Source organism: Pituophis catenifer, unplaced genomic scaffold, assembly GCF_029215685.1.
Source record: "Pituophis catenifer annectens isolate HBS135680 unplaced genomic scaffold, rPitCat1.0.hap2 SCAF_1, whole genome shotgun sequence".
Lineage (NCBI taxonomy): Eukaryota > Metazoa > Chordata > Lepidosauria > Squamata > Colubridae > Pituophis > Pituophis catenifer.
This window is the reverse complement of record NW_027256881.1, coordinates 257,940,556-257,960,332: the sequence shown is the minus strand read 5'-3', so window position 1 is coordinate 257,960,332 and position 19,777 is coordinate 257,940,556. Positions and strand designations below refer to the sequence as shown.

The following is a 19,777-nucleotide window of genomic DNA, read 5'->3' as shown; positions in this document are numbered from 1 at the left end:
AGAGTTATCTAGTACAGTGGCCCCCAACCTTTTGGGCACTAGGGACTGGTTCCTTGGAGAGAGTTTTTTCCATGGACCAGAGGAGTCGTCGTTTCACAGGCTGCCGGCATCCCATGGATGGGGCATTGCTTTTTTGCATGCACCAGTTTCTGGTATGCTGCGGACTAGTGCCGGTCCACGAACTGGGGGTTGGGGACTTCTGATCCAGTAGATTGAGAATCTTGGTGTATTACATAGATGGGCACTATTTGATGGTTAAGGGACAAAGTTTGACACCAAGGATTTCAGATAGGGTAAGTCCATATTATACACATTGGAAGGGCTAGGTTTGGGGAGATCTTTTTCTAATCCTGATATTCTTGTTATAAAGATTCCCTTACAATTTTCTTTACTTTCTCACCTTGAAATAGCAGGAAACTCCTTTCAGGTTTTAGCAGTTTTGCACTCCACATGATGCCGCATGTTTCCCAATTGTATAAGATAGAAAGGGAACTGTCCAGCAAAGATTTTACAAACATACATGGGATAATGTGCTGGTTTGTTCATCAAGCTTAAGACCTTTATAGCTGATGTTACTGCCTCGTTCCAACCACCAACTTTCTTTTAGCTGACACTAGATTGGAATCATATTGATAAGGATTCAAAGACACAGGTCTTTAATAAGTAAGATATTACAAGAATTATAGAAGCAGTTAAGAATGGGTTTCAGCAATTGCTCAGTATAAAATATAAACCCTATTGTTAATAAATTCAATATTTATTATTTCCCCACCCATGTATTGCTGGTGGCTTGAGATCTCCTTCTTCAAGGAGCAGTTTTCATCTGTCCTCTTAATATTCTCTGTTTGGTTCTGATCTTGCCAGAAGTTTTATACCTTCCTAATGTATTAGCTTATTAGGAAGATCCTAATTTGAACTGTATGAGAAGCATGCCTTCCCATGATTATGGGTAGGATTTGGGAATTGGGAACATTGTGTTTCTAGATGGGAAATTGTGTCTTTGATTCTAGGCTTCTGTTTGAACATACTATTACCTCTGTTCCTGTGGATAATCTATGCCTGGAGATAAAGGATGGGACCAGCTAGGGAACATTGATTTCCTGAACCTCCGGATTCCACAAATGGCATTTTCCAAGGTGCTGGCAATATCAAGATCTGCTTAATTCCCCTGTATTGTCCTCTTCTTCCTCCAAGGCAGTCTTTCTCAAGCTGGCTCCTAGATTTCTGAGAGTTGCAGTACATTTGGGGAGTTCCAGGATAGGAGAGGTTGTTCTGAGGTCACACCACCAGATATGCTATTCATGAGAGCATTTGATGAAATGGATCCAGAACAATTACAAAATTGGAATCACGTATAAAAGCCAATTTTATTAAAGGGCCAAAATAAGGAGAGAAGACTTTGTCATCAAGTAACAAATTAGGAAACTTCATGAGAAGCTGCAGACTCTTCTAGGGCAGAAATATTGCTCTAAGAAACGTTTTATCAATAAAGATTTCTAATTATTTAATTATGATTATGATGACATTGTTGGTTTAGAAGAGTAACAATTAATGGTCTTTGATTGTAAATAATAATTTTTACTTGAGTTCAAGTTTTCAGTACTGAATGTAAATTCCCTTGCAGAATTCAGTTTGTTTGTAAATTATATGGCCAGGCCTTGTGATTTGGAAAAAAATATAGAGAAAGTGAACAAAGGATACTTGTAAATAAATACGCATCTTTACATTCTAGTATTGTTTCTGAATACAAGAAGACTGCTGCTGAGTGGCTCCTTGAAACAAAATGTCACTAAAGGTCTCACCCTGGCATTGCGTCAAGCTTTCAATCAAAATGTCAATGCACAAGTAAGCAAGTTTGCTGTCTGTTTTATAATCAGATTAAGGACACAAGCTAAGGGTTCTTTTTAACATCTTTGTGAAAATGTATAGAATTGGCAGAATTGTTGCGAATTACAAATATGAAAGCAAACTATTTTTATTTACCAGTTTCTTTTAGAATATATTTCCTTGATTTTAGGCAGAACAGAGAAGGAGCTTTGATCATTAAGATTGAAAAGTCTGGGCATTTTGCAACGAGCAATCTCCGATTGAAAATGCAGTGTCCGGAATGGAACATGCAGCTCATTCCAGTGGAATGGGACTTCTATTATTCACTTTTAAGAAGAGATTGGACTGTTATTTGTCTGAAATGGTGTAGGGTCTCCTGCTTGAACATGGAGTTGGACTAGAAAATCTCCAAGGTTCCTTCTAACTCTATTATTCAGTTAAGGTCAGTTAATTTGTAGGAGAGCCAATAGATCTATCTGAAAAAAGGAAAAAGCATACCAAATTTACTTCCAGAATATTTAAGGAGATACAATAGAGAGCGAACTATTACTGTTATTAAGCTGTTCTCTGGTTTGCATAATATTTTGGTTTTTACAACTTTAGTATCCTTTCCATTGCTGTTTTTCCTTTATTCCAAAAGAATAATGGTCTGTATGGATTTGTAAAATGCATAGTTAGTATTCCATTCCAATGTTCCAGTGTCTTGTAAGGCAAGCTCTTAACTGATATTTGCATATAGTATAACATAGAACCAAGAAACTTACCATATGTATTTTATTATAACAACTTGCATTTTTCCAAGACACTGTAACTGTAGAGTTTAGTAAAGTAATATAAGACTAATGAATACTAAATTAATCAACAAAGAGAATGATCCATTTGAAGTAAGTCAGGTCACCTAAGGCCAAGTGCTTTTCACTTTATGCTCATTCTTCAGTGAGTCTGTTAATCTAACAAAACATTTTTAATTATTTATAATTTTATTGAAAGGGCAATTTTGTCTTGATAATTTCTTTGAGATTAACAGTTTAATCTTTTTAGTTCCTTGAACAGAAGAGTCATACAGTTCTCTTAGTGATCTGAATCAAAACTCCTTAATTGTGAGGAATATGAAATGCATATTTATCTTTTTTATTTTTCAGATAGAAATTCTGGAGCAATCAAACAATGTGACAATTGGTTACTATGTTACTCAGGACAGACTCGTTTTCATACCTGCTGTGGTTATTGAAATGCTAATTGCTTATGGTGTTACTAATGCCACTTTAGATATTAGGAAACATGTGCCAAATCTTCATTCTGTTGCTGTCTTAGCCTTACCATGGAACCCATTGCCAGCTTATCATTTTCAGCTGAAAACAGGTAAATTTTCTCTAATGTACAGTCTCAGAGGTAATAGGGTATATCTGTTAGTACAGCTACAAATTTCAGTGTTAGAACAGGAAATAAAAAGGTCTTTGTACACCTAAGGTTCTTCTAAATTGGAGTGGGGAACTAAGCTTGGCCCCAAAGACACTGTGCTCCAGTAACCAAAATGTATTAGAAGTGGGTATTCCTCCCTTCCCTGTTTAAGGCTTGTCCTTCTGTCAGATAGTATTTGAGAACAATTGGGTCAATCTGCCCCTTGAAAATTAAGAGAGTGGCATTTAATTAGATAAAATTAGCTATTTTAATTGTAACAATGATTTAGCTAATAGAATTGCTTCAATTTGTTTTAAACTACTAGGTCTGAAGCAACAAAGCACACTTTTTATATGTGTTACAACAACATTTGATTTTTGTTATTCCTTTAACTGTATCACACTATTTTCCTGCTCTTTAAAAAAGCTTTTAACACTCTTCAAAAAGGTTCACAGAATGGTTAACAAATACCACTATTAAAAGTGTCTTTTCTACATTTATCATCTAAAAACGTGACACAGAAAGCAAAAGAGTTAAAGAGGAAGGAGGGAAAAAATCCAAACAACAGTACTGATTGTATCTATCATTATTAGTTCGATTGGAATTGATTTACTTGAAATAGAAACATAATGCTTCATACTACTAGCGTTACTAAGCTAGTCCTCAAGTTATGACCACCATTGGGAGTGGAATTGCCATCACTAAGAGATGTGGTTATAAAGTGTGATATTACATGACCACATCACATAGCGACAGCAATCCCAGGCAGCCCAGGTTGCCATTGTAACTTCAAGGCATACAAGTCATTAAGCAGGGAGAGGCAGGAGTCTCAGGTAAGGAGCATGGAGGTACTGTGGGGGATGGCTGGCACAGGTTGCATGCAAGTTGTGAGAGGGCTGGCATAGGCTGTGTGCAAGTCAGGGGAGGCTGAAGGAGAACTGGCAGAGGCTGTGGGCTGATGGGGAGTACTGCAGGCTGGACAAAAAGTGAGAGGAACTTGTGATCTTCTCTGCTGGCTTCCCCATTGACTTTGCTTGTGGAGAGCCATCAGGGAAGTTTGTAAATAGTGATTATGTGATATAGCTTCCTGTGACTTTGTAATCACAAACTGGGCACCTGAGTACCTGGACCATGATCATGTGATTGTGGGGGGTGCTGCTGTGGCCAGGATTTTGAGGACTAGCCATAAGTAACATTTATTCAGCACTGCCATAATTTCAGTCACTGAACAAATGGTTCTTAAGCAAGATATACTTGTACTATATATTTAATGATCCGTTTTAATGCCATAATATGAAATCTTGTGCAGTGAATTTTGTTCCGTTTATTTAGAAGTTTTGAATTCAGTGGGCTTAATCCTGATTAGTGTGAATGTGGCTGACCTTGGAGCTAAGTATAGCTGGGAGAGCTCCATGAAATATCAGGCTAGGTAGGGCAGTAAAAATCATTCTAGAAGAAAGAAATGGCCAACCACTTTAGTACTGTTGCAAGAAGACTACCTGATCGTGCTGATGAAGTCATCAGGATAAAGTAATCCTAATAAAAAGGCTTTAATGGAAAATGGATGCCTTGGACATTTTTTCAGGGGACATATTACTTGGAAGCTTGACAGTAAGTTTGACTTGAAGAGACTTTGTTCTTCAAGATATGTGTAGAGTTGCAAGTTTTAACAAGGCAGAGAATATATATTCACTAAATGCAATGGCTCTTGTTCATCTAGAATTACAGTTTGTGGATGAATCAGACAACATACAGTCATGCAGATTTGTTCAGACAATGGAACAAAGATTGCAGAGGGCATTTCAAGATGCTGAGAGGAAGATCTTGAATACCACTAGCAAATTAAATGTTCAGGTAAAAATTCTTAACTTTATCAAATTATTACTACATAAAACAGGTGAAGATTCTTTGCAGGACTTATTTTTATCATATTGTTATCAGTATAATTGGAAGGCCAATATAAATATATTTTATTATTACCATTTATTAAGAGAAAATTCATGATTCATATGATGACACTTGTAATGTATTATTCATTTATTTTATTATCATCCATTTATTATCATTATTCATTTATTTAATAGGTTTATATCCTGCCCTCTTTTTTTTTTTTGTACAGGAGTTCAAAGCAGTATCCATAATGTTCTTTCTTCCTATTTTGGTCTGAGAGAGTATGACCAGCCCAAAGTTACCCCAGTGAGATTTCATGATTGAGAGTGGACTAGACTCTAGGTCTCCCTATTCCTCGTCTAACACCTTAACCATTGCATATATGTATGGAATCTTACTTCCATGTTTATATAAACACATACAAGGGCAGCTATTCTTACAAAATTGTATTTGATTTCTATACATCTCTCATACTTTTCCGTTCAATATGCCACTTTCTTTGGAGCCAAGAGATCCACTGTTGGTGGATATCAAGGAATACTGTGTGGGTCTGCTCTGACAAGCAGAATTTGAGATTTTGAGCTGGACTTTGTATTAAAAAAAGATTCAGAAATGAGGAAATTTATTTATCCTCTCTGCAATTATTTATCTGCTAAGCAGATTGCATGAATGAGTGTTGATGATGGATTGGATGCCTGGTTTTTCTTGGTTTTCTTTTGTTCGTGTTTATTTTAGCCTCCCAGGGTTGTGTTCTACAAGATGGGTGGCTATATAAGTATTTTAAAATAGAATAGAATAGAATTTTTTATTGGCCAAGTGTGATTGGACACACAAGGAATTTGTCTTGGTGCATATACTCTCAGTGTACATAAAAGAAAAGATACGTTCATCAAGAATCATAAGGTACAACACTTAATGATAGTCATAGGGTACAAATAAGCAATCAGGAAACAGTCAATATCAATATAAATTGTAAGGATACAAGCAACAAAGTTACAGTCATACAGTCATAAGTGGAAGGAGATGAATGAATGAATGAATGAATGAATGAATGAGTTAGCTAGCTGTTGTAGGGCTCCCATGCACAGTAATTAGCAACGACAAGATTCATCTCAAACTGATCTCCCTATAAAATTACAAATAAAATATAAGGACCAAAATCCTGTTCAATATCTGCAAAACCAATTGAATTGTGTTAACTGGCCAGTTCACAAAACAGAGGGCACTAATTAAAGTGAATACAGTCCGGTTCCACATTTAAAAGCAGTTAAACTGTATGAATAATGGATCTTAGCCCCTTATTTGTAGTTATTATTGAAATATTATTTAAGAATATAGTGCTAAAACTTACTGGCTGCATTTCTGAGATGCTGTAAAACTAAACCAGTTACTTTTATTTTGTGGATATTGGAATCTTTTCAAAGTTATAACTAACTAAAAGATATGTACCATCATAATTTTCCCCCCTAAAACCACCTTCTGATTGATGAAAGAATCTTACAGCAGTATGTGTTACTAAACGGAGCAATGGCAGAATTCAATAATCATTTCAAACATTTTTCCAAGTTTTACATTCAGTTAATTATATACTCACTTCCAGATATGGAGTCATATTCTATATACTGAGTGGTAAAAATCAAAATAAAGTTTGATAGGATCCTTTCTAGTTGACTAGTCATGCCAGAAATCTACAGGGACATGCCAAAGGAAAGAAGTGTCAAAAATTTGGCTTGATAAGCTTGACTGGCAGAAGTGAACTGTTTACTTTGTGTAGAAAGAGTATGAATCATATATAGTAATTGCTTTATGAAAAAAAATCTGAATTCAGAACAAGAAATAATTTATTTTGCATTTGAATAATTTTTATATGAACCAACTGATCTATATTATTATCGGTTTGAACTTTTAACACCTTTTAGTATCATATAAATATGTTCCTTATAAAATATAATTTAATGGTTCTTAGAGCAATATACCCTCAAAGCAGATAGAACAAAGAACAAGAAGCCAGCAATGAACAAGAGTGATAGGAGTGATTGGACCTGATACCTGTATATTCCCTCCCTTATGATATTTTTGTCCTTCATCAGTACAGAATCTTGTAATATCATCTTCCTATCATAGATGAGATCTTTATCTCATTGTATTAAATCTGTTTGAGTTTTCTTACATTTAGAATGTGCCTGTAAGCAAGAATTTGTTTGGTTCCTTCAATTCATGCATGATGCACAGCATATTTTTGGGGGCTCTTTTTAAACTAATAGAGACGAGGAAGAGTTATGTGTGCTCTTTTGCTTCTTCTTTGAGCATCAAGAAAGGATGGCAGTCTTGTCTGCCCCAGATGTTTGCTGCAGGTCTGTGCAATTAGACTTGCATAATATGCATTGAAAGCATGTGGTAAACTTTGTGGGCATAACATTCCTCTGTTGAAAATGACATTACCATGAAGACAAGACACATTTCCCATTTGAACTTCCTCCACTCCCTATTTGTTTTAATGGAAGAAACCTGAATGAAATATTGTCTCCCCTGTGCATGGAACATGCCATTTTTGCTTCTCCTGCTTGTTCCCTCTCCCATTTTCCCCCAATTCTAGTTTCCATAGTATAAAATTGGTTATAATTTATATAGTTGATAGCCCTGCAGATTAGATGGGTGGGAAAAGCTATAAGAACAAATGAGATTTGAATGTTTTGAATGCTCAGCTCTTAAAATTTAAAAATGGAGCAGAATCAAACATAACAACAGAAATGTTACCATTTTCTTTCATATATACAGGCAAATGGCCCATCATTAAGGATACATCCAAATGGCCCATCATTATTGATATTAAAAATGTGCTTCCAAGATGAGTTTTTGTTTGTGAAATAGAAATATTCTTTTCTACTGCCTGTTGGGTTGGTTGGATTGTCTATCTAAAGAGTGAAAATACATGGGCGCATGTGTCTTTTACAGTAATAGCATGATTAACATTTACCCTTGATCTTTGCACTAATATAATAATAAATGGAAAGAACAATAAATCAAAATGAATTTATCCACTCTCTCCCTATTGCAATTGTTTTATTTTTTCAGATCCTGAACACATCAAATGTGTCTCAGGCTGTCACTCTGTTTTATGTGGTGAGAAATGAAAGTACAGTCTTAAATGGCACAGTTTCAAGCAACCTTCTTAATCAGCTTTCAGCAGAACTGGTGGGATTCTATCTTACTTTCCCACCATTAACTATTGCTGAAGGTAAGTCTTCTTTATATTACTCCCTATTTTATTGTTCTATTTTTATTTTATTTAAAAAAAAGTTAAAATACAAATTCAAAAAACTTCAAAAGTTTATTTTAAAAAAAGAAGAAAACACAAACAAAACATTAAAATGCATTAGGAAAAAAACCTAACCTATATACACATATTATCCTCCCTAGTTGAATACAGATTAATATATTACAACAATATTAGTTTCTCACCCCTTGTGAAACAGCCCCCCCCAAATTTTTAAACTACTAAATCTATTTGCAATTTATTAGCCTGTCATCCATATACTATATTAATGACCAAATAGTTAACAACAACAACAACAGCAACAATAATAAAAAGGTAAAATTAAAGTTTCAAAACCCTCTCTTTGGAACTGTTATTGTAATCCAGGGATCCTGAACCTGTTGGGATCCGGGCCACCAAAATGATGGGCGAGCATGTAAAACTTCATTTGTTAATGCGTGGGAATTAGGTTGTGCACACTGCCACCCATCCGTGGAATCAAAAAGGGACCCCTGTTGTAATCAACTCGTAGAAAATTTACCAAGGCATCTATCTCAAGTTGGCCCAAAAGATAATAGTCATTCATCCTGGATCAAACATCCATGTTCTTCACATTGCCCTAATATTTGGTAATCATTCATATTAAATGAGATTTCAGGAGGTGATAACCCCTTGCCCGTCTTGGCTAATCCCATAAAGCTAAAGAGGGTAGGACTTCATTTGTCCCTCAAATAATAACAACAAATAGTAGAGTTGCAGGCTAGATTGTTAAAAAGGTATTCTGGGGAAAGAAGCAATTCATTTTCATATGCTGCCATGACATGGACATGGACAGAATCAAAAAGTCACTGTGAGTTCAGCTCAGGAACATATTTACTAATAACTGATAGGCTATTTGGAAATATTTAGTATTTAAGAACCATTGATTTAGTTTGCTTCAGATAACAAATTAGTTTACTTTGCCAACCATCTTTCCTTAAAAGGGAATATGGGGAAAACCTGTATTTAAAATGCATCTGAAAAGAAATACTGAAGGGGCTTAATAAAATTATGTAGTACCAGTTCCCCAGACTGGTTTCCAAAGTATGTTATCAGGTCATGAAATGATTACTCAGTAACTTTGCCGGCAACCAAATTTTTATAAACATTGAACAATAGATTTAAAAGACAATATGTATATTCTAATAAACTCTGAGTTGGATCCATTTCTGTTTATTTGTTGATGGAACAAAATTTTCTTACTCTTTCAACATTATATACACCAAGAGGGGTTTTATCTTAAACTTGGCACTGAGGAAGAATCTTTTTTTCATTATATTGCAGTCCCCTCCTGTTCTTTCACATAATTACTTTTTTTTTTTTTTTTGCTTTTTTGCTATGTTGTCTCATAAATCTGAAGAGCATACAAGGTTCATGATTTCTCTTCTGTAAATATCAATCTAGAAAGAGCTTATTAATTTGCTACTGCATAATTTTAATTTATTGGTAAAGGCACGGAGCATTTTCATACTGTCATTTCCCTTTAGGCTGTAAAATCTCCTTCATACATGATTTAAAAAGTCATAAATAGAATAAAATTGCTGCAATGAAATTTACGTTTGATAATTGATTGCTCAGAAAAATATGTTTCTTCTTACATGACATATGTGAATGTTGGCACATCAGTATACCTGTCTTTTAAATTAAAATGCTGTTAATGTTGCATTAATGTATTAATGAATGAATTAGCATTTATTTTAGACATATTATCTGTATGGATATGTATTGTTACATACAGTTATGGGTCTGTTGACTGTGCACATCAGCTTTAACCAATCCAGTTTGCCAAAACATGTGGGTAGTACCAATTTGGAAAATAGTTACTTATTGCATGTTGTTTGTGTATTATAATCTGCCCCCAATCTTGAAGGGCTCTTTGTGGCTTAGAGCAACCACAGAATAAATCATACCCCAAGGTAGATGCTCTCAATCAGTCAATCAGGGATGAAAGCTCATCAAAGGAACAATACAATTTTAATTTCTTCATAGAATATTGACAAGCAGTGGGCTACATGAAGCTTCATACAGAGAGTTTTGAAACTGGAGCTGCTGCAGAGGAGGCCTGTTGCTTAGTCTAAATATTGTCCCCTTGTTTAGTGACTGTAATCCATTCCTTAAATCAAAAGAAAAATATTATTAAGCAAAATAGTTGCTAAGTGAACACACACCTCTGAGGGAGAAAGAGAAATGCTGTAAAGATCCCTGGTTGTTGCTGCCCCATTCAATATTGTCTCCCACAGTGACCTATGCCTGACCTATTTCCTTCCCCCCCCCTTTTTTTTTTGCCCCTCGCAGGGTATATAGAGATTGCTTAAGCAGACTGTTTCTTCCTGAAGCTGCTTTTCTGTGCAATATAGTGCTTCCCTAAATTTGCTAACATTTCACAGTGAAGGTTTTGATAGTTATGCACACAAAATTTGGTCCTAAAGTTGTGCAAAGATCAGAAAATATATTTTTTAATTTACCTTTCTTATTTGAGAACAGTTGTTAAATGAGGTAACCACTAAACAAAGAGTGGCTGTACCTCATATACCTTGCAAGGAGGGTGACTTTTAATAGACCTTCTCTAGAAGACCTGCCTGGAAGGGAGAATTCTGGTCTGTATGAGCATTCTTCTGACTAGTTTTATAATGACTTTTCAAGAGGTATTTACAAATCATGTGTGGAAAATAGGCAAGAATATCAAATTTGCCACCTTGAATTATATATAAAAAAGGCGGAATACTATATGGGAGAAATAAATAACTCTATTGTGAAAAGAATATATTCTGGAGTTTGAGTAAAATAACCTTGAACGTGTATACATAATTTGTAGTTGTCAATCTGGAATATTAAAATGACTAATGGGGTTCATGAAGGCACATGAAGTAGTACGTTGGGACCCCTTATTGCAATCTAGAAGGGGATCTTCAAATCTTGTTTTCACAAATCCTCAGCCAATGTTCTCCAGAGTACCCTCTTGTTCACTCATTTTCCAGAGAAGAGTCTTGTGGCAGTCCTGTTCCTTAAATAGTTTGACCTGGCAAGAAGAAGGCATACAATTAAGAAAGAAATACTTCTTTCAAAAGAAAGAATTTATTTAGGGTTTTTTTTTTTTGTATAGAATAACTCAGTGAGTTTTATTAGTAACTAGAAGAAATTGGAAGGGAGAAAAAAAGAAGAAATGAACAATTGCTGTCTCGAGAGGTTGATTTTAATCACTATTAATTCAAGAACTAATTGCTCCCTCAGCTCCAGGAACTCTCGCAACTTCATAGAGACAAGATCTCAATGAATGTACTACGGCAAATTTTACTAATCCTAACTTGTGCCTAAATTTATAGATGTAGCCCTGTTGCTTCTGTTTTGGGGAAATATACTTTCCCCCCTTCCTTGCTTTCAGTTGCTTTTGAAGGAGAAAACTCCAACTCCAAAAGACTCCTTTAAAAAGAAAGCCAACCTGAGGGAAGGAAACTATTTTCCTGATTGGCCTCTGGACATGACCCTGACTTCTGTTGTCTCTGCCTACCACCTGGATGAATAGGATAGCTAACTATTTTGTAACCCTTTGAACTGGTTTTGAAATAGATTTTTCCCACCTTCACTATAATCACATTTTAGTTGTGTTTTATTTTTACAGTTATCCAAAACCTGATTAGCAAATTCTGAAGGGAATTATGACTTCAGTTTATATGCCAGATAGGAGTAGCAATAAATTACATGTGGGGCTTGATTTCCAAAGAACACCAACTCATATATTTTCTCCGGTGCACAATTTATAATGTAACCTATAAGACGTATTTGGAAAGTATAGATGATCTGTGTGATTTTCCTTTTGTATGTGAGCTTGACGATCTGATTCTGGAGTTTATTGAGACATTTAGTAATAAGGAATATTTGCATGCAGGGATTCCTGGTAAGAAAACAAAACTGACATTTTGCAGAATAAATTTTTGGCACAGCACAAGAAAAAAAGACAATATGGAAAATGTGAAACTAGTTGAGTATTTTATTGCTTTGTTTCCTGTTTTATTTTAAAGCACTGGAATATCCAAATCTCGATACTTCAGAAACAACTAGAGATTACTGGGTGATTACAGGTAAAGAGTTTTTTTTTAAAACAGAATTTTCCTAATGAGAGAACCTTGACATTGTGAGGGTGACATTGTTAAAATGAGTGCGATATCTGCCATTTTTTGGTGTCTTCGTAAAGTATTAAATAGTCTGAGACTTATGCAAATTATTGCCTTATCCATTTACTGAATAAGTTTTGAAAAAAAAACACTATGAATTTCATATCCAAAAATAATATGCCCAAGGTTTACAAGTTTCAGAACCTTAACAAAAATAACAAGGTATACAAAGTGTTGATTTATAAATACATATTGGCCATATATACATCTGGCTGTCTCATAGCAACATACTTAAACTGTTCCTCTCAGCATGCATATGAGAAGGGTTGATTTTCCCCTGCTAGCACTCCTTTTTCAACAATCTGCCCCCTACATACCAAACAACTCTACCAGTGAGATTAATTTCCTGAGAAAATCCATTTTGTCTAAGGGACACATTCTTGGAAAAATACAAGTGGGATTTTGTTTTTGCTAAATCCGAGAACACAGTAGTTAAGAAAACATGAACATTCTCAGTATGGATGGTTAACTATGCAAGTTGCATATTTTCTCTGCTTAAGAAAGTAAGAATATGGAACAATATTTTTTTCTGCAATGCAATTGTGCTTCGGCACAATTCATTCATGTTGCAGTTTTGTGGAGAAATGTGGAACTTTCTAAATCTGCAGGTTTTGTACAGCTGTGCTTTGGTTTAAATTACTTCCACAGAGAACATTTATCTCCTGAATTGAAACAAATACTTTGTTATGTAGTTGATTACTTCCAATTTGTTTGGGCTGCAACATAAGTAGAAACCAGTCATTTCTTGGAGAGTCAAATATTTCTTGTGTTTCTGTGATTCCCAGTGTAAATCTAATGGAACCCCTGTTCTCCATTTCTCAATAAATAAGCTACAGCTCTATTTCTCTGGTCTTTTAGAGATATTTTTTTCTCTTTTGGCACTTTCAAGTGTTGTGTGTTTTTTTTTTAATGTACAATATTCAATATAGCATAGGAAATGTACATGTGTGCAGGTACTGTTTTTTATTTGATGTCCCGGTACCTGGAGGCCATGTGGATCTGGATGGGGAGGAACAGGCTCAGATTCAATCCCTCCAAGACCGAGTGGCTGTGGCTCCCGGTGTCCCAATATAGTCAGCTGATGCCATCGCTGACTATTGGGGGTGAGTCTTTGGCCCCCATGGAGAGGGTCCGCAACTTGGGCATCCTCCTGGATGCACGGCTGTCCTTGGAAGAACATCTGACGGCTGTGGCCAGGGAGGCCTTTTATCAGGTTCGCCTGATTCGTCAGTTGCGTCCCTTTCTGGATCGGGACTCCTTGCGCACCGTCACTCACGCCCTCGTCACTTCCCGCCTGGACTACTGTAACGCTCTCTACATGGGGCTCCCCTTGAAGAGTACCCGGAGGCTCCAACTGGTGCAGAATGTGGCCGCGCAGGTGATTGTGGGGGCGACGTGGCGCTCCCATGTAACACCTATCCTGCGTGAGTTGCACTGGCTTCCGGTGGTCTTCCGGGTGTGATTCAAGGTGTTGGTTAACATCTTTAGAGCGCTCCATGGCTTAGGACCTGGATACCTACGAGACCGCCTTCTGCTACCAATAACCTCCCACCGGCCAGTATGCTCCCACAGAGAGGGTCTCCTCCGGGTGTCGTCGGTCAGGCAATGTCGACTGGTGACCCCCAGGGGGAGAGCCTTCTCTGTGGGGGCACCTGCCCTCTGGAACGAATTGCCCCCAGAGATTCGGAGGATCCCGGACCTACGCACCTTCCGCTGTGCCCTCAAGACCCTTTTGTTCCAACAAGCCGGGCTGGCCTAATTCTAATTCTTTTTATCTTTTAATCTTTAATTTTTAATTTTTAATTCTTGAGGTTCAAAAAATGGGTTTTTAATTAGTTACGGGCCATAAGGTTTAATATATATTTTAAATTGTTATTACATTTTCTATTTGTGTGTTCTTATTCTGGCTGTACACCGCCCTGAGTCCTTCAGGAGAAGGGCAGTATATAAATTCAAATAAATAAACAAATAAATAAATAATAAATTATTTCACGGTGACCTTTAACAATTGTGATTACCCATGAGAACATTTTGTCCATATTTTTATGATCATTTTTAACATGGCAATTCATTTTTTTTTTAATTGTAATTGTCATCTGTTCATAATTTATAAGGGCGGTCGCCACATGGAAATCAGTATTTAAAACATATATTTAACAATTATCAAAGTAAAACGATGCTAATAAAACAACTATTTTAGAGCACAAGTGAAAAAGTATTGTATATAAGCTTCTAATTGTCAGTCCTGGAAGCCATCTTTTCCTTTGGATCTTCAGGGCTGCCACATTTAGTGCTGTGGGAAACTGGGAGGGGGGATTGTATGGAGTTGGGGAGATATCTAGCCATAATAACATTCTTTTCTCTGAGAGTCAAGGACATCCTGTCCTGGACCTGGAGTAGTGTGACTGGGAAGCATCTCCAGTTGGGATGGTGCATTGATTGGACCATGTGATGGACATGTGACTTGGACTTTCTTTTGGGTGGGAAAAACCTGGAAGCTTTCAGATTTGGGTTTTCCCAGATGTGCCAATATGACATCTCTAATAAAATGGAACTTTTGAGGAACTTCTAGCCTCAGAGTCTTCTTTCGTTGGGGGTGTTACTTGGAACCCTGACAATAATAATAAGAACAGCTATAAAATGGTAGAAGCTAATGTCCACAATAGGATTTGTGGAATGTGCTTCCAAGCCATTTTTCAATAAAAACATTTTACAAATATGTTGTAGGATTAAGATATATTTTAACGACCAATTAAAGGTCACACAGTACTTGTACACATGTACAGGCCCTATGCTGGATTGAATATTGTACATAAAAAAACAGACACACAACTCTTGAAAGTGTTGGAAGAAAAACATTTTTTTAAGCGTATATGTTTATATATCTTTAACTCACTGCTGCAGTATGTATTTTCCTTCTATTTTTGTAGTTTTACTGGGAGTTGACATTACATTGCTGGGGGTGAATAACCAAAGTTTTGCAAGACTCATGGAGCAACGTTTGGCACCACTGTTCATGATGTCTCAACAACAAGAAAGACGATTTAAACGAGCCACTACTATTGGCAGCTTTACTGTGCAGGTAGAGACAAGAACTGAAGACAATTCTTAAGTTTCTCCCTCTTTTGCAGTATTTTGGGAGATATCAACTAGAAACTTCATATTGTAGTGAAGATTAAGGTTTTTCTGTTCATTTTTATTACAAATTTTGGTAGGTTAAAATTAGAACAACTCACAGTTGTTGTTGTTTTTTCTTCATCTCTTTGTTTGAAAATGAGACATGTGAAACTCTTTCAGGTTTTATATATATATATATATATATATATATATATATATATATATATATATATATATATATATATATATTCCACTGAATGCTATTTCAGGTTATATGTGTGTGTGTGTGTGTGTGTGTGTGTGTGTGTGTGTGTGTGTGTGTTCCACCGAATGTTTGATTGCTAATGGGAGAGATTTTTACACCAAAGTTTTCTGTTTTATGTTGGTAATATGAAATATTGTACCAAATATATTAATGTACCCATAGCACACATGAATTAAGGTATTCCAAGTTTGGGGGAGGACTTTCCCCAATTACTGTTCCCCTCCATTAGTTATCTGATTTGCGCATGGTTGCATGAAAAGAAAATCTAAGAGCAAGATCTTGTTATTTGGTGTGTGAATCTAGGTGTCTGATCTGTTTTGATTGGAGCAGAGTTTATGAATCACCAAGAAGCTGGAATCACTCAGATTAATTTAGTACCTAGAAATTGAAATGCAAGAGGAATGCAAATAAATTTGCAGTGGACTATTATGTGAACATAGATCAAGTGACTTTCATAGATAACAAGACAACAGTGAAAGTTCTGCTTATCCTGACAGGTGAAAAGACTAAGCTTACAATGCAAATCCTGACGTTTAGTAGGTTTATACTCCTGTGTACTATAGAAGACAAATTTTGTATGTTTATTTTTGGTTCATCCATTTGTCTCAATAAATGAACTAATCCAGCCAGGTTTTGTTTGTGAGCTTTCTGCCAAGGAAATCAATTCCTGAACAAAGAGTTGGTGTCTGGAATACTAAGATTTGTAGCTAGCCCTGTCTATGTATAACTTGTCAATATGGGATACAAACAAGTCCCCAGTGGTATTTATGAACTAAATAACTTCCTTCTGAATATTCATGTATATTGCAGATTTAATTGAAAATGTAATTTAAATTTACAAGCCTATTTACAAATTAATGTTGTCTTTTGCAGAATACAGAAATGAACGTATTAACATTACAAATGTAATTGCTTTTTATGGTCTTTATTTGTGTGTGTGTGTGTTTTTAAGATGGTAAAAATGCAGCGAATTCCAGGTCCCCGGGAGCCTGCTGAATTGACTTACTATACTTTATACAATGGGAAACCTTTGTTGGGCACAATAGCTGCTAAACGTTTGACTACGGTTGATTCACAAAGGATGGCATTGACCCTAGGATATGTTGTTCAAGTACAAGCTGATCGTAAGAAATATTTTCTTTGCTTCCCTCTTCCTCTTTTAGATGTTTAATTCTAATTCTTATGATTGTTATGAAAATGTAACAAAAACCTTCTAGTGCCAAGGCTTATTAAAAATGTTATCTTCTGTAGTTGCTTATTAGTTGCTTTTTTCTCTTTGAATACTATATCACATTCTTTAGAACAATATCATATGGAAGAGCTTTCTGATAAAATAGGATGTATGCATAAATATGTGTGTGAGTATATTATTTGTGAGATTATAATTTACATTGACCCTTTGGATTATAGGAAGTGTAAGCATGCCATAATGATAGCCTAGGTGAAGAATTAAAAGAAATCTTAGATTCAGCCTGTTTCAATGCAGTAAATGTGACATGAATTGTACAAATATATTAGTCTTAGTTTTGGATTGCACAGTGTACTTTCAACCTGTTTTAGTGACTTCTTGCCTGCTGCCTGTGATGGGATTTTTGTTTTAGATTCATCTAATTTTTAAGAAATTGATAGATGAGAAGCTGCATGCTGTTATAGTTGGTAATAAAAGATATATGGTTTACATAACAACAACATTCAATATCTTGCTCATTTCTTAGAAGTCAGTTTGTGTGTTTGGATTGTCAACCTCTTGTCTTACTGAAGCAAGAGATGAATGATTTTGAGAACCTATATATAACCTATAACCTATATTGAGAACCTCTTTGCTCTTTCCTTTATTTAAGCAAGCAAGAAAACAAGCAAACTATATCTACCCTTAACCACAACAGTTATCTAGATTTTTCTGTAACTTTTTGTTAAGTTCAAAATGAAATGGTGTAATGAATGGTTAAGATAAGCTAGAGTGTGAAATTGTTTGAAATTGGTATCTTGTCTTTGCTTATTTGGAAACTGTGAGGAATATATAGATAACTGAATAACCTATTACAGTACTTGCTGGTATAAAGGAGGATAAAGTGGCTGAATAAAACAGATCAATATCTGAACTTGTTAAGCTAAGATTCTAATACTCTGAAGTAGGTCAACATATCTTCTCCAGAGCAAGGTGTTTTTAAATTACAGTTAAGCATTGGCTGTTTATCTATAATTTTGCAAGACTGAAATTATGTATATTAATTGTAGACAAAGAAAGAAGGATGATAAATTATTCTAACATTGCAGATAATTTCTAAGTTTATTTCCACATATTACAACATATTCTAGATTGCAGAATATAATGTATTCTGTAATGCATTCAGTTAGTATTGTAGAGTTTGTACCAGGAAAAATAGTAAACTCTGACACAAATGAAAATTAAGCAATTGCTCACTAATATGTTCTCACATTGGACCCAGTAGAAATAGAAACTGCTTTATATAAAATAGACTATTGAGCTAAGTATTATTTATGCAGACAGATAATAGTTCACCCAAATTCCTTTTGCACATCTGTGTATTGATTTTTTTTACAGTAGTGTTAGCACTTGGTTAAGCTACATGTTTGGTATTTTTTATAAGTGGTGGGATTCAAGTAATTTAACAACCGGTTCTCTGCCCTAATGATTTCTTCCAAAAACCAGTTTGCCAAACTGCTCAGAAAGTTAACAACCGGTTCTCCCAAAGTGGTGCGAACTGGCTGAATCCCACCACTGCTTTTTATGTATATGTATTTTTATGTAATTAGGCCTATCATATTTTCAGAGGTTTGGAGCTGGTTTTCATAATAGTTGAAACAGTAAGGTAATAAAAAAATAGAAAACTAATATGTGTTAAGTGCAGGTAAAACTCATTTCAAATCAATTGGGAAATAGAAATATTGTGAAAACATCTGCATATAATAGTTTAGTAATTTTTTTTAGTTTACAACTATTGATTTCAGAGTACACAGGGAAGCTGAATAAAAGGAAAAAATATGCATCCTTGTTTCACAGATCACTGAGTAAAGAAATCCTTTAGTCCTGTGTGCCTTAATCTCAGCTAGTGATTAACAGATTAAAAGAGTTGGAAGGGACCTTGTAGGTCATCTAGTCCAACCCCCCACCCAAGCAGGAGACCCTACACCATTTCTGACAAATGGCAGTCCAATCTCTTCTTGAAAGCCTCCAGTGATGAAGCTCCCACAACTTCTGAAGGCAAGCTGTTCCATTGGTTGATTGTTCTCACTGTCAGAAAATTTATTCTTATTTCTAGGTTGAATCTTTCCTTGATCAGTTTCCATCCATTATTCATTGTCTGACCTTCAGGTGCCTTTGAAAATAGCTTGACCCCTTTCTCTCTGTGGCAGCCCCTCAAATATTAAAACACTGCTATCATGTCTCCCCTGGTCCTTCTCTTTACTAGACCAGCTGTGCCCAGTTCCTGTAACCATTCTTCATATGTTTTAGTTTCCAGTCCCCTAATCATCCTGGTTGCTCTTCTCTGCATTTTTTCTAGAGTCTCAACATCTTTTCCATAGTATGGTGACCAAAACTGGATGCAGTACTCCAAGTGTGGTCTTGCTAAGTCTTTATAGAGTGGTATTAGTACCTCATTTGATCTTGATTGCAACCATCTGTTAATGCAGTTTAGGATTGCATTGCCTTTTTTGGTTGCCGCTGCACACTGCTGGTTTATATTTAGCTGGTTGTCCACTAAGACTCCAAGATCTCTCTCACAGCTAATGCTGTTAAGCCTGGTTTCACCCAGTCTATATGTGTACTTTTGGTTTTTCTTGCCT

General features: G+C 35.7%; 1 protein-coding gene across 1 annotated transcript in view; it reads left to right on the top strand.

The window, feature by feature from the left end:
- The window catches only part of KIAA1549L (KIAA1549 like), a 109,192-nt gene that overhangs the window by 3,762 nt on the left and 85,653 nt on the right, over nucleotides 1-19,777 (top strand). Inside the window, exons 3-9 of the mRNA XM_070957499.1 lie at nucleotides 1,733-1,845; nucleotides 2,970-3,189; nucleotides 4,949-5,082; nucleotides 8,194-8,356; nucleotides 12,433-12,492; nucleotides 15,516-15,667; nucleotides 16,920-17,091. Of these exons, the coding sequence (XP_070813600.1) occupies nucleotides 1,733-1,845; nucleotides 2,970-3,189; nucleotides 4,949-5,082; nucleotides 8,194-8,356; nucleotides 12,433-12,492; nucleotides 15,516-15,667; nucleotides 16,920-17,091 (1,014 nt within the window). The remainder of the gene's footprint in view (nucleotides 1-1,732; nucleotides 1,846-2,969; nucleotides 3,190-4,948; nucleotides 5,083-8,193; nucleotides 8,357-12,432; nucleotides 12,493-15,515; nucleotides 15,668-16,919; nucleotides 17,092-19,777) is intronic.